This window comes from Labrus mixtus, chromosome 3, assembly GCF_963584025.1.
Source record: "Labrus mixtus chromosome 3, fLabMix1.1, whole genome shotgun sequence".
Taxonomy (NCBI): domain Eukaryota; kingdom Metazoa; phylum Chordata; class Actinopteri; order Labriformes; family Labridae; genus Labrus; species Labrus mixtus.
In genome coordinates, this window is record NC_083614.1 from 3,145,139 (window position 1) to 3,157,862 (window position 12,724).

Here is a 12,724-nt window from a genome sequence, read left to right on the forward strand (position 1 = left end):
GACCCTATGCTATTTAGCCTATCTATGTCCTTCCAAAGTTGATTTAGTGTGCATTTGAAAGAATATCGCGTGCACCTGTATGTTTTGCTGATTTGTTGAACAATGGTTATTTAAAATAAATTCACCGTTGAAAAAGTAGAAATACTTTTATTTTGATAAAATATCTCGGAAACGCGTCATCCAAGCGGAAGTGGAAAAAAAGTCAAGCTCATCCATGTGTTTTTAGACTCGTATCACCAGACCCTGGATACAGTGAGTAAACCCTGAAGGTTGGTACTTTCCGTCTCTAGGTTCTACTGTTGTCTCCATCGTGTGTTGGTGTCTGTGGACTTTTGGTTTTACGGGGTTTGAGGAATGTTTGGACGAGTTTCGCTAAAGGTTTAACTGGAGGAGCTAACAGCTTCAGTCCAGTCAGCCTTTCATAACCACAGCTGGTCACGTAACGACAACCTCTTTCATGGTAACGTTACAAAATGTGGCTGCTGGCATGTCTGAAACTGTGAAAACCCAAATATTTCCTATGATCATCACCAGTGGTGTAGTGCAGGGTGTGCGCAGACATACGGAGTATACCAACTTGTTCTTTCAGTCTCCATAGAGTATAAACACTTTTAAATCCCCATACATGTGCAATGACTTAACCACAGGGTTCAAACATTTTAGCATCACAAGCATTTCACATGTGATTTTCTGTTTTTTTTCTATTACTCCAAAGGTAACAGGGAATACAATAAGATAACGTTGTTATAAATGTAACTACATAACACTTTGCAAAACCAATGTGTCATGTAACTTGTAACACATGAAGAGATGTGAGTTCACTAGTGCTGTGTAACGCATTACCTCAGCAGAATTTAAAGATAATGTGTAAATAAAAAAGCCCACGGGACGGGACACTTTAAAAACTTGTAAAGAGTATTCCCACTTCTTCAGGCAGCACTACACCACTGGTCATAACCATAATATTATACTAATAATATAGTATTATACCAATAATATAATATTATACTAATAATATATTATACCAATAATATAATATTATACTAATAATATATTATACCAATAATATAATATTATACTAATAATATGATATTATACCAATAATATAATATTATACCAATAATATTATACTAATAATATAATATTATATTATACTAATAATACTGAGTGAGTAATGGTCAGAGAATACCACAGCACGTTTCTGAAAGACGTGGTGAGTTAACTTTGACTGGGTGATATACATTTTCTCTGAGCAAGTTATAATTGAACATTTTAATATAATTCTGTAAATGTCTGTCTCTCTGTGTAGCATCATGGCCAGTGGCGAGCAGGTGACAGCAGTAGGAAAGGTTTTGGTGGACCCCAAATTGGACCTGACCCGGCGGTTCAGAGCCTTATTCACCCTGAGGAACCTTGGAGGTAAAACTTTCACACTTCACTGAGAAAAGGGGGGGGGGGGGCTCAGTAAGAAACTTGTTTTACATTAATCGTCATGTTAATAGAGTTTTTTTAAAGATGTCGTTTCATGTGGAAAGGACGTCTCGTGTCTCAAAACATATTTACTCGTTTCTGCTCTGCTCATCGTTTCCTTGATGAGCACTGTGCAGGCAAACATTTCTGTGTCAGTTTTGCCTTGTTATTTTTGTTTTGTTTTTTAATCTGTGTGTGTGTGTGTGTGTGTGTGTGTGTGTGTGTGTGTGTGTGTGTGTGTGTGTGTGTGTGTGTGTGTGTGTGTGTGTGTGTGTGTGTGTGTGTGTGTGTGTGTGTGTGTGTGTGTGTGTGTGTGTGTGTGTGTGTGTGTGTGTGTGTGTGTGTGTGTGTGTGTGTGTGTGTCAGGTGCTGAAGCTGTGGAGTGGATCAGTAAGGCGTTCTGCGATGACTCCGCCCTCCTGAAGCACGAGCTGGCCTACTGCCTGGGACAGATGCAGGACAGACGGGCCATTCCGACTCTGACTGCCGTACTCAAAGACACACAGCAGGAACCCATGGTCAGGCACGAAGCAGGTACACATGCAGCACACACTGTGGGGAATGAAAAGAGCCAGCTCACTGTGGACATAATACTCTGACCCCTGGCTCTTCCTTTCTACAAGTTGAAATATCATTGGGCAATATGTTGAACCCCTAACTTCCCCTGAAGCCCTACACTGAATGAATGTTTGAATCATTAGTTAACTCATGGTCTTGTAGGGCACTTGATGAGTGCATGAATATCTTTGTGTGAATGGATGAATAATGACATGTAGGATAAAGTGCATTGATTGGTCAGAATACTAGCAAGCTGCTTATTAATCACCAAACTTTTACCAAAAAGTTTAGCTCTATGAGTAACAGTGGAACCGCCTGGAACTCTGACTGACTTTGAGGTTTATCAGCGCTCACGCTTACAATTGACAACTGAAATCAAAGAAATATGAATCTTTGTATTCAGGCTTTCACACTTGCAGAAATCTCCTGGAAAAAAAAAACTCCAGATAGTTTCTCCTGTCAGACCCCGAGGAGTATCTTTTCTGCAGAAAGTCAGAGTGATCTGATGTGGGAACGCAGCAGGATATAATGAGGAGAATTCACCTGGAGCCAGCGGGGGGGGGGGGGGGTGACCTTTATTCCCTGTGATCGCTGCACGACCATAGACTGTCTGCACGCCACCTCTACCATCTCCGTGCTCTAATGAACCTGCTGCTGCATGTTTCCTGTTCTCCAGGATGTTCTTCTCCACTCTTTAGTTCACATTGAGATTCTCTTCAACTACACGCAGCATTGATACAAAGACACATATTCTCATTATAGAGTCGTATAGAGGACTCTTTAGCTTCCCCGCTCCCCCTCCAGTCTGACATGGATAGTCTCTCGCTGTGAGGTTCATGTTTGAACAGACAGATCAGGAGAATATCCAGAGCAGTCCTCCTGATATGATCTAGATATTTTCAGGAGTGCTGATGTGAAAACGTCTTGTGATTGTAAAACAGAGGAACTGTACATCCTTCTGTCTCGTTGTCTTCAGGGGAGGCGCTGGGAGCCATCGGTGATGCTGTGGTTCTAGACCTCCTGAGAGAGTACAGTAAGGATCCCGTCACAGAGGTAGGCACATGAGATCTCCACGTCTAGAAGAGATGCACTCAGTATCTCCCACAAAACGGCTTCATAACGAGGCCTACTTCAAAAAATGAAAGTGTGACTTGTTCTTCAATGTTTCTACATACTCTGCGGCTCTCTGTGTTCGCCTGCAGAAACAAACCTGCACACTGGAGTCTGTGTTAACAGTGACAGAAGCTCAAAGCCAACTTGATTTTAAAAACCAGGACACATCCAGGTTACCTTTTGGACAGAACACAGAGAGTCTTTTAAAGCAAGCATCTTTGTTTAGTTGAACCTGAACCCTTATTTAAAAATCACAACATTGATTTATAACACTTTATTACCAATCATAAATCCAGATGCACAGTAGCACTTTATTATTCCCATCCCCCGGTTTTGCTCTTGTTGTGACTTTGATTCAGTCTCTGAGTTGAGACAAAAACAAAGACACATGTCTGAAATCTGGAAACTGAATGTGTGTGTAAATCATGGAACCTTCTGTAAATGTAAACACACACACACACCCCCCCCTGCAGGTGGCAGAGACGTGTCAGCTGGCTGTTCAACGGATAGAGTGGCTGCAGAGTGGAGGAGACAAGCAGCTGAATGAAGCGTGTACAGATAAGAACCCGTACTGCTCTGTGGATCCGGCCCCTCCAGCAGAGAGGAACAGCGTGTCAGAGCTGCGCTCCATCCTGTTGGACGAGAGCCTGCCTCTGTTTGAACGTTACCGTGCCATGTTTGCCCTGCGTAACCTAGGCAACGAGGAGGCTGTGCTAGCACTGGGAGACGGTAAGAGACAGTACCGTAGTATTTTCTTCAATCTACCAATTAGGTTGTGACAAATTTAGATTTGAACATAAGCACTCAAACAGTTCAGTTCCAAAGCTCATAAGAATTATTGGTAAATAATTTAACAGCCAATCAGATCCTCAGATACTCAAAATATTCCAAGTAGATGCAAAAAAAAAAGTCATAGCGTACTTTAATCAGAAAAACCATGTCAAAGCAGTCTGGTTTTTTTTCAAAAGCATCTCCAATATTGATCCTAGTTTGAGCACGTTTCTGCTCGTGGAGCTTATTAGAAACATGCAGAGGCTTTTTAGGTCGGGTACAATCACTTCTATCTGAACCACTTCTCTTGACCGCTTCCATCACTGCAACACCTGTTGACCTGATAACTGCTCTCATCTGACAAACCGAGGGGCGTCCAAAACGGCCGTGTGGGGGAGCCTTAAAACCGTCTCTGGTCCAAACAAATCCAGAGCATTCAGGAGCAGAATCTAAAGTTAGAAGGAGGACATACTGACTGCTGCATTGTTGTCAGAGAAGACAGCACTTCAACATAGCATGTTTCCTTAATGATCATATAGTAAGATACCTTTATCATATCATATATTGTTTCTTAGTGAGGTACACCCGTAATGATAGGAACACTGTTTGTTTAAAAATCACTTCTCTTCATGTCTCGCTCTCCAGGCCTGCAGTGCTCCGGCGCTCTGTTCCGTCATGAGATCGGCTACGTCCTGGGTCAGATGCAGCACCCTGCAGCGGTCCCCGCCCTGTGCGCAGCTTTGGAGCGTTCCGGGGAGAGCCCCATGGTCCGACACGAGGCAGCGGAGGCTCTCGGGTCCATCGGACACGACGAGTGCCTGGCCGTGCTGCAGCGATACCGTGAAGACACAGAGCGAGTGGTGAAGGAGAGCTGTGAGGTCGCTCTGGACATGCTGGAATATGAAAACAGTGACCAGTTCCAATATGCAGACGGGTTGGTCAGGTTACAGGGTTAAAGGTCAAAGTCATACAGATCTCTCTCTTTTTTTTAACACTTTTACTTCCTGTTTTATTTTATGACCTTTTACAGCAGAGGCAGCTGGTCGACTGATCTCCTGGGATGTAGATGTTCATTCTGAAAGCTACTGAGCACATACATTAAATAAATCTAAAGTGTAGAGGTCCGAACAAACAAAGAGCTGCAGACACCAGCTTGTGTCTTTGGGATTGTGTTTGATGATGTGTAGGGGAACAGAGACGACCAGAGTCCTTTGTGTTCTTTTTTCATTTCAAGATACAAAATATGATATCTGTTAATATTCAACCAACGTACAGCACCGCACAGCCAGATGGATCTGTGTCTGGACATCAAAAACAGCTAATTTTGCTTTTTCATAAATCGTTTTCAGTCCACTTGTGTGTGTGATTATGTGTTTATTTTAAGTTTAGTCTAAAGCAGACGACCTCCACTCAGCTCAGAGAGGTAACGTGTGACATCTTCAACATGAGGTCTTGTCCTCTGAAGGAGGATTTCTTTGCTCTCCATTTACATCATTATTTATTTATTGTCCAGGAGATATCTGGGATCATATCAGTGAAATGCAGATTAGAAAGTGCTGACTGGCTCGTATTGAAGGCTTCAGTTGAGACCCAGGTTGTCCCCAAAGTCACTAGGGCCTCATATCCCTTGATTCTGCTTTAATTAATCAAACAAACCAAATAGCTACCAGACTTTCTGTTACAGATGTACAGCAAACTCTAATCTCCAGTGCTCCTGTGTTTGCTTCGACATTAGACAACAGCAGACGGAAACGTTGTACACTTTGTTATTGTCTGTCATCTTCTCAGCCAGGTGAGGAATGTATAAAACATTAAAACGATCCTGTGTCTCATGATTTTGTCTTGCTTTTAATTTCACTTTCTCAATAAGCCGTTCATCTCTTATATCAGTGCGACATTGAGGCTTTTTTTTTTTTTACACCTGACTTCAATGCGATACCTGTGAAGGAAATAAGGAAACCATTGTCCTCTGTCACTATTGTGTAAAATCAACATTTCAGAGGGATAGGCTGTGTGTCCCACTGGGATGAAACCAGGCCAGTCTTAAGCCATTCTGCATGTAGCCTACATTGTCACAAAGCATCCGCATCAATTTATCTGTCAATGACGGCTGAAAGAGGTTCTGAATGTTAGTCTGTTGATGCATTTTGGGGAAGTTGCTCTAATGTTTGTGCTAAATGGCCACGGTATTAGCATTTTTTTATTTATTCGATCAAACTTCAGGAGTCAAAACCTTGAAGCACTTATTGGTTTTATGGTGACATATTATATACTTTTTTTTATCTGCTGTCAGTAGAGAATCTGAGCCTGTTCTGTATTTGTCCACCAGGGGGGCGTGGCGTAGTCTCGACGTTAGCAACCATTCTGTTACAGTAACCATAGCAACCAGCGGAGTTTGGCACTACACCATTAACTGTTTCCCCCGAATGAACTAAAACATGTTTACTGCTAGCTGTACAGACGTGTTACACTTCTTGTAGCCTTCTGTGTCATATCTCAAAGTGACGGTCAGTGCTCAGACAGGAGATTTAGAGACGAATGATATTTAAACGAAGGTGAGGAACTATGGAAACTGCGGACGGAAACGACAGGAGTGAACAGAGTCTAGAGGCAGCTGCATCCTTCAAATCCTTCATGTTGAAAAACAGCACGAAAAGCAACATGAACCTGTGAGTATCCTGTCAGGGAACCAGAGCTGAATAAAGGTCTGACTGGGGTCTTTAGGGAGTTAGAAAGGTCGCCACATTTAGTTCAATAAATGTCTCATCTATAGGCTAATCAACAACACCTGATGCAGTCCTACAACTTACAACAGGTTTGCTAATCAGATAATTATCCTGTTCCAAGAAGCAGGTTTCCATCCATCTGTCAGTTTACAAAGTTATGTGGATTCAAAGATGACATGGCTGCTTCAGTATGTAGACACATAATGAAGTCCTTACTTGTTTCTCGTCATCATGAGACCCTGATCTGTTATTAAGAGTTATTTTGTTGTCATTAACATCAACCAGAATAGTTTAATGTGCAGAACATTAACTTGCTAACATTCAAAAGTACACTCAGTTACTGCACATTGCACATATTGCACATTTCAAGTTTACTTTTTCTTTAAATTTTATTTTATTTACCATTTTGTTTTGTACCTTTTGCACTATTTAGAATTTATTACTGTAAATATTATTTATCTTATTTTGCCTTATTTTATTTGATCTATTTTACCTTATTTTGGTTGTATTGCACCGCGGGACGGAGACAAACGCAATTTCGATTCCACTGTATGTCTGGCATATTTTGAAATTGACAATAAAGTTGACTTTGACTTTGATTGCCAGCACTTTCTCTAATTTCTGTTCATTTGGTTTTACACCAAACATTAACAGAGAAAAGTGTTTTTGTCACCAGCTGTTAGGTGGGGTTTGTTTCTGTATTAAATGTTCAATAATGAAATGGTGAAACAGACTGTGGATCATCTTAGGATTTATTCAGCCATGGTCAGACAACACAGAAACACACATGGCTGATAAAGTTTTCATCTTCACAGTGTTGCTGATATTCTGCTTTCCTGTTTGGGTACATCACTAATAGGCTATAAAGATGACATTAGCTTGACTTGTAAATGTCAGACATTCAGTCTCAGAGTCACATTTCCTTTTCAGCAACAGACTCTTGGCTCCAGTCCAAATATAACTCTGCTACTGTGAGGTGTCTTTATATATTACAGCCTCACAGACCTAAAAGAATTACCCTTAGATGGTTGACAGAAGTATTTGATCTATCCACAAAATGATTAAGATGAATAAATTCATGCAATACGTACTAAAACCAACAATAATGTTTTTTAAAATATCTGTTGTCTATCTTATTAAATTGGTATTGTACTTATGAGCGTATTTGTGTGAATAAATACTGAGTCAGCATCTTCAGGAGTAGCAACAGGCTTTCATTTGAAAGTGATGATGGTCTGTAATGTTCCAGCTATGACCACCTCACTCGGCTGCTGATGAAGGTGATGGATGAGCGTCCACAGAATGTGGTGGATGTATGCGAGGATATGAGCCTTGATGTGAAACAGGGATTGTTTGAACCCAAGCAGAGCACCCTGAGAGACCTTCCACAGACTACAGCCGCTGAGCTGCTGGCTGAGCAGCAGCGGGTGCTGTTTACTCGACCAGAAGAGACGGATCAGGAGGAGGAACTGGTAATGGTCATACCTACATGGCAAACTTTGTTTCTGTGATCTCCAGGGATCAGGGGTGGGGGGATTCTGGCTTTACAGTTTGATTGTAATGTTTTTTTTTGGTATGAAGTAGCCATTTGACACATTACTGTAATTTCATCAGTTTGACCATATATCCTATTTTATAAAGGCAAAATGATTTTACTACTTACTGCTGACAAATCATGACTTAAAGGATATGATGTTTCACTGATGCAGTTGACCCACATGTCCTTTCATCTTAAAAAGAAGACAAACATGTTGTTGATGTTATATCAGGTTCATTTGGCCAGGCTTTGCTAGAAAAAGAGGTAATTTGATCTCAAGCAATTCTTGCCTGGTAAAATAAAGGTAAAATAAAAAATAAATGAAAAAATTTCATGATGTAACACTTGTTGTGGGTCTTCATCAGGTGGACACACCTATTCCCAATGTGAGTGAGATTGGGTTCTACCTGGAGCAGGCCGGGGTTGGTCTGGGCAGAGAGGAGATGCAGAGGGTCTTCCTCGCTCTCAAGCAGCTTGTTGAGGTGCAGGCATTGATGCGTTGCCGATTCTGGGGCAAGATTCTGGGAACAGAGAGGAGCTACATCATCGCTGAAGCCGAGTACCGAGAGGGGGAGGAAGAAGAAGAAGAAGAGCAGAGCGAAGATGTAGCTGAGGAAGAGGAGAGAGAGGCAGAGAGCCAGGAGAATGAGGTGAGGAACCAGGAAGTACTCCGTTATTTCTCTTATTGATGATTATTTATTTGATAGGGGCAGAGCATGTTATGCCACATACACACAGACTGAAACACACACACAGGCTGAAACACACACACACACACAGGCTGAAACACACACACAGGCTGAAACACATACACAGGTTGAAACACACACACAGGATCCTCTGGACGGGGCTGCTCACAGCGAGCGCTCCTGAGCTGGTGGGGGTGTTAGGTGCCTTGCTCAATGACACTTCAGCAGTGCTCAGGAAGTGATCTGGCACCTCTTCAGGCAGCTACCAGACCAACTTCAATATTTGGTCTGGTTACCAACCCAAGTCCCAGACTGAGCTACTGCCGCTCCAACATGCAGGATGTAAACACACTGCAAAGAACACCAATGTAACCACATATCTCAAAACTCATGGTGCCATCTTTTAGTAAAATGTATCTCTGTTTTACTGGTCTTGTTGAAATGATCTGTAAATGCAATCTCAACTCTTTTGTATAAAAAGTATACACCTTACAAAACATCCGCAAGAACCACAACACCACCAGTGTTTAAATGTAAGAAATGCTTGGGTTGATATTAGAAATGTAAACAACCGCACTTCCTGTCAGCATGCCCTCAGTTGATTTATCTGACCTTGGCATTAGAAAAACTGATATTGTTGTCTTGTCTTAACATTTTGAAGGGAAATGACTCAAAAGTTTTTTCTAACGGTAGTTCTTCTGACTTTGTCTTCAGGTGGATCCGCCGCCCCCTTCGTCCTTTAAGCCCCCGCCCGTAGTCCAAAAAGAGGTCATAGGAACAGGTGCTAACAAGTATGTGTACTTTGTGTGCACTGAACCTGGTCTCCCCTGGGTGAAGCTCCCGCCAGTCACTCCTGCTCAGATCACCATCACACGCCAAATCCGTAAATTCTTCACTGGAAAGTTGGACCGCCCCGTTGTGAGCTACCCACCTTTCCCCGGCAATGAAGCCAATTATCTCAGGGCGCAGATTGCTCGTATCTCTGCTGGATCACAGGTCAGCCCTCAGGGCTTCTTTCAGGCCGGAGAGGAGGAGGGGGATGAGGAGGAAGAGGCGCCCCGAGACAGCTGCGAAGTGAATCCTGACTTTGAGGGCATTCCAGTTCCTGAGATGTCTGAGTCCTTATCCACCTGGGTCCACCACGTTCAGCACATCCTCCAGCAGGTACAAGTCTGATCAGAGCAGGTCGATGCAGCTAAAACATGCATGTGCTTCATGTGTTGATGGAAACAAAATGAATATACATTGTTTAACCCCCCCCCCCCCCCCCCCTCCTCCCACATAACCCAGACTCTCATCAGCACCACAGTCAGTAAAACATCAAAGTAATGTGAATGCTGAACTGTTCATTATGCGTTACATTAACGCCCACTGGACTTTAAAAATGTTTCTTCCTTACATGCACTCTGTGAGTAGTTATACACACTAAGATGTTTTGTCATAGTCCACTGCACAGCTCCTACATTGCACCTTTTGTACATTTTGTGTTTTTTATTTTTTATATTTTACATTTTTAAATTCTATTTTATATATTGTAATATCTTCTTATTCTGTATTATTTAAGTTGTTGCTAGTTCTGCTTTATTTCCTTGTTAATTGTTTAGCACCAATACACCAAGTCAAATTCCTTATATGTGTAAATGTACTTGGCAATAAACCCTGATTCTGATTCTGATTCTGATTCTGATAAGGGCCGCTGCTCCTGGGTCAACCTGTCTGTAAAAGCAGAAGAAGAATCTCCTGAGGAGGAAGAAGCAGAGGAGAGGGAAGAGGAGCCCGATGAAGCTGAGCCAGAAGTTGGACCCCCTCTGCTCACTCCCCTCTCACAAGATGCAGGTCAGTCTTTGATTTTGGACATATTTACTGTAAAAACCAGTAAATGGTTTGAAAGATAACCAAGGATGAAATGTTCTGTGTGGATGGGGGATACAATACTTTTTAAATATCACATTTTGCAACAGTGATCAAAAACAAGGTGGTTGAGATGCTTTGATGCGTTAGCTCTGCATCCCCCGCCCGTCAACCTTTAATGTGCACCCAGCTGCTTCTAACTTATCTATAAGTGTCTCTTCTCCTTTCAGCAGCCCTTACCACAAATGACTTCTGTCCCCCCTTTGTGTTGTCTTTATGCAGCCACATAGAGCAGCTTGCATGGCTGATTTGTTATAAAGGTTGTTTTAAAGCCAACCTGTGTGATCTAACTTTGAGTTTATGATCCTTTCTCTTCATTTATCTTGAGTAGAGGTTTATAATTCAGTGCATCTGCATCTCCCTCTATCCGACTTCCCAATCCCAGCACAATTTGGGCTGACGGCTGTTCATAATGACTCTGTTTCTGCTCGAGGTTTCAGCCTCTTAAAGGACGTTTTCCTTGCCACTGTTACTTTGACAAAATGTTGCTTAGTGCTCATGATGGATCTATGTTGGATGGTTAATGTACGGTCTGTTACCTGCTCTACTGTAAGGTAGATAGAAAGCACATAGACAATTATAACACAACTATTTGTTCTATAATCATACAAATGATATAATTAAATAACATTCACAGATGTTTTAAACTTTGGTGATGAACCCATGACCTCATGACTTAAAAAGGCAGCTAAGTTTTTCTTTTCTTTTCTTTGTGTCTCAGAAATGTTCAATACGCCTCCCTGGAGCTCAAAGATGTCGTCCATTCTCACCAGTCAGCATGCGATCGCTGTTCTGCGCTCTAACCTCTGGCCGGGGGCTTACGCATATGCTACTGGAAAGTAAGTACAAAGAGCATCCTCACCTCTTGTTTGATTTGTCACAAGAGGAAATGGTGCAATTCACAAACAACCCGCCGTCTCTTTATTCAGGAAGTTTGAGAACTTCTATGTTGGATGGGGTCTGAAGTATGGTGGGGAAGGGTACAGCCCACCTGTCCCCCCACTGCCACAGAAAGAATACCCAAGTGGACCAGAGATCACAGAGTCCCTGGACCCGTCACTGGAGGAGGAGCAGGCCCTGAAAGAAGCTTTAGAAGAACAGCAGGCTGCGCAGGAGGAGGTGGAGGATTCAGATGAAGCGGAGGAGGAGGAGGACAATGACTGAAAAAAAACATTTGACAGATTTCAGTTCTGTTTTGTTTGTCAAGTATTTATTTGTAAGTCATGGCCAAATAAATCTGTTTACTCTGCAAAATGGCATGATGTTGTATTTTCAGACAAATATTGTTTATATGGGTCGGTAGGGTCTGTGTTCCAATGGGAGGCACTGTAACTTATGTTAAACGGTTAATGGAGCTTGTGTAGCGCTTTTCTAATGGTAAATGGACTTGAGCTTATAAAGTGTAGTCTTCCAACTACTGAAAGCACTTTTACACAGAGGTAACTAATCCCATTTATACACCAACACCGAAGTAGAGGGAGCAAATCAGGGTTAAGTGTCTTGCCCAAGGACACATCGGACATGTTGCCCAGCTGGGGATCGAACCCTCGACCTTCTGGTTGAGAGGTGACGACTCTACCAACTGATCCACTGCTGCCCTGTATGCAATATTCTGACTACTCAAAGCGCTTTTACACCACAGGTCACACCTACACATTCACAAGGGGCTTCAACAGTGTCGACTGCTTTACAGAAGTCAGGGAAAGTATAGAGCTAATCCATGAGATCAAAAGTCACTTTATCTCACTTTTATTGAGATAAAGTGACAGCACATACAACGAAATAAGAAAATAAAGAAAGAGACAAACTATGCATATTATATACAAAGTATACACAAGGGGTATGGCACAGCAGAATGAAATAACATTTAGGTTTTCAGTCTAATGTTTTCTCTGCTCTCCTCTCATTCAGTTGCAGTGCTCCATCTACATGTTAAACTTTTGTAGTTT

At 42.1% G+C, this 12,724-nt stretch overlaps 2 protein-coding genes across 3 annotated transcripts; both read left to right on the plus strand.

Annotated features, from left to right (window-relative positions):
- Positions 1 to 169: 169 nt before the first annotated feature.
- dohh (deoxyhypusine hydroxylase/monooxygenase) lies at positions 170 to 5,747 on the plus strand. Of its 2 annotated transcripts, none has more exons than XM_061034918.1 (6): positions 170 to 252; positions 1,310 to 1,419; positions 1,837 to 2,004; positions 3,005 to 3,081; positions 3,615 to 3,870; positions 4,558 to 5,747. In XM_061034918.1, the coding sequence occupies exons 2-6, from the start codon at positions 1,314 to 1,316 to the stop codon at positions 4,866 to 4,868; spliced, it is 918 nt and encodes a 305-aa protein (XP_060890901.1). In that variant the 5' UTR covers positions 170 to 252; positions 1,310 to 1,313; the 3' UTR covers positions 4,869 to 5,747. The 2 variants fall into 2 exon arrangements, with proteins under 2 accessions (XP_060890901.1, XP_060890899.1); XM_061034916.1 differs by having other exon boundaries at positions 171 to 269.
- Positions 5,748 to 6,275: 528 nt separating this feature from the next.
- On the plus strand, positions 6,276 to 12,029 carry rsph4a (radial spoke head component 4A). The gene is made up of 7 exons (XM_061034890.1): positions 6,276 to 6,581; positions 7,888 to 8,110; positions 8,541 to 8,825; positions 9,579 to 10,028; positions 10,556 to 10,700; positions 11,497 to 11,614; positions 11,705 to 12,029. Exons 1-7 carry the CDS (start codon positions 6,478 to 6,480, stop codon positions 11,937 to 11,939), a joined length of 1,560 nt encoding a protein of 519 aa, XP_060890873.1. The 5' UTR covers positions 6,276 to 6,477; the 3' UTR covers positions 11,940 to 12,029.
- Positions 12,030 to 12,724: the final 695 nt, after the last annotated feature.

What these genes read in the sequence shown, in the direction of transcription:
- dohh (XM_061034918.1), top strand. Translation starts at nt 1,314, where the DNA reads ATGGCCAGTGGCGAGCAGGTGACAGCAGTAGGAAAGGTTTTGGTGGAC. An exon ending in CACCCTGAGGAACCTTGGAG is followed by an intron (nt 1,420 to 1,836) that starts GTAAAACTTTCA and finishes TGTGTGTGTCAG; the next exon opens with GTGCTGAAGCTGTGGAGTGG. An exon ending in GTAAGGATCCCGTCACAGAG is followed by an intron (nt 3,082 to 3,614) that starts GTAGGCACATGA and finishes CCCCCCCTGCAG; the next exon opens with GTGGCAGAGACGTGTCAGCT.
- rsph4a (XM_061034890.1), top strand. Translation starts at nt 6,478, where the DNA reads ATGGAAACTGCGGACGGAAACGACAGGAGTGAACAGAGTCTAGAGGCA. An exon ending in CAGAGAGCCAGGAGAATGAG is followed by an intron (nt 8,826 to 9,578) that starts GTGAGGAACCAG and finishes CTTTGTCTTCAG; the next exon opens with GTGGATCCGCCGCCCCCTTC. An exon ending in TCCCCTCTCACAAGATGCAG is followed by an intron (nt 10,701 to 11,496) that starts GTCAGTCTTTGA and finishes TTTGTGTCTCAG; the next exon opens with AAATGTTCAATACGCCTCCC.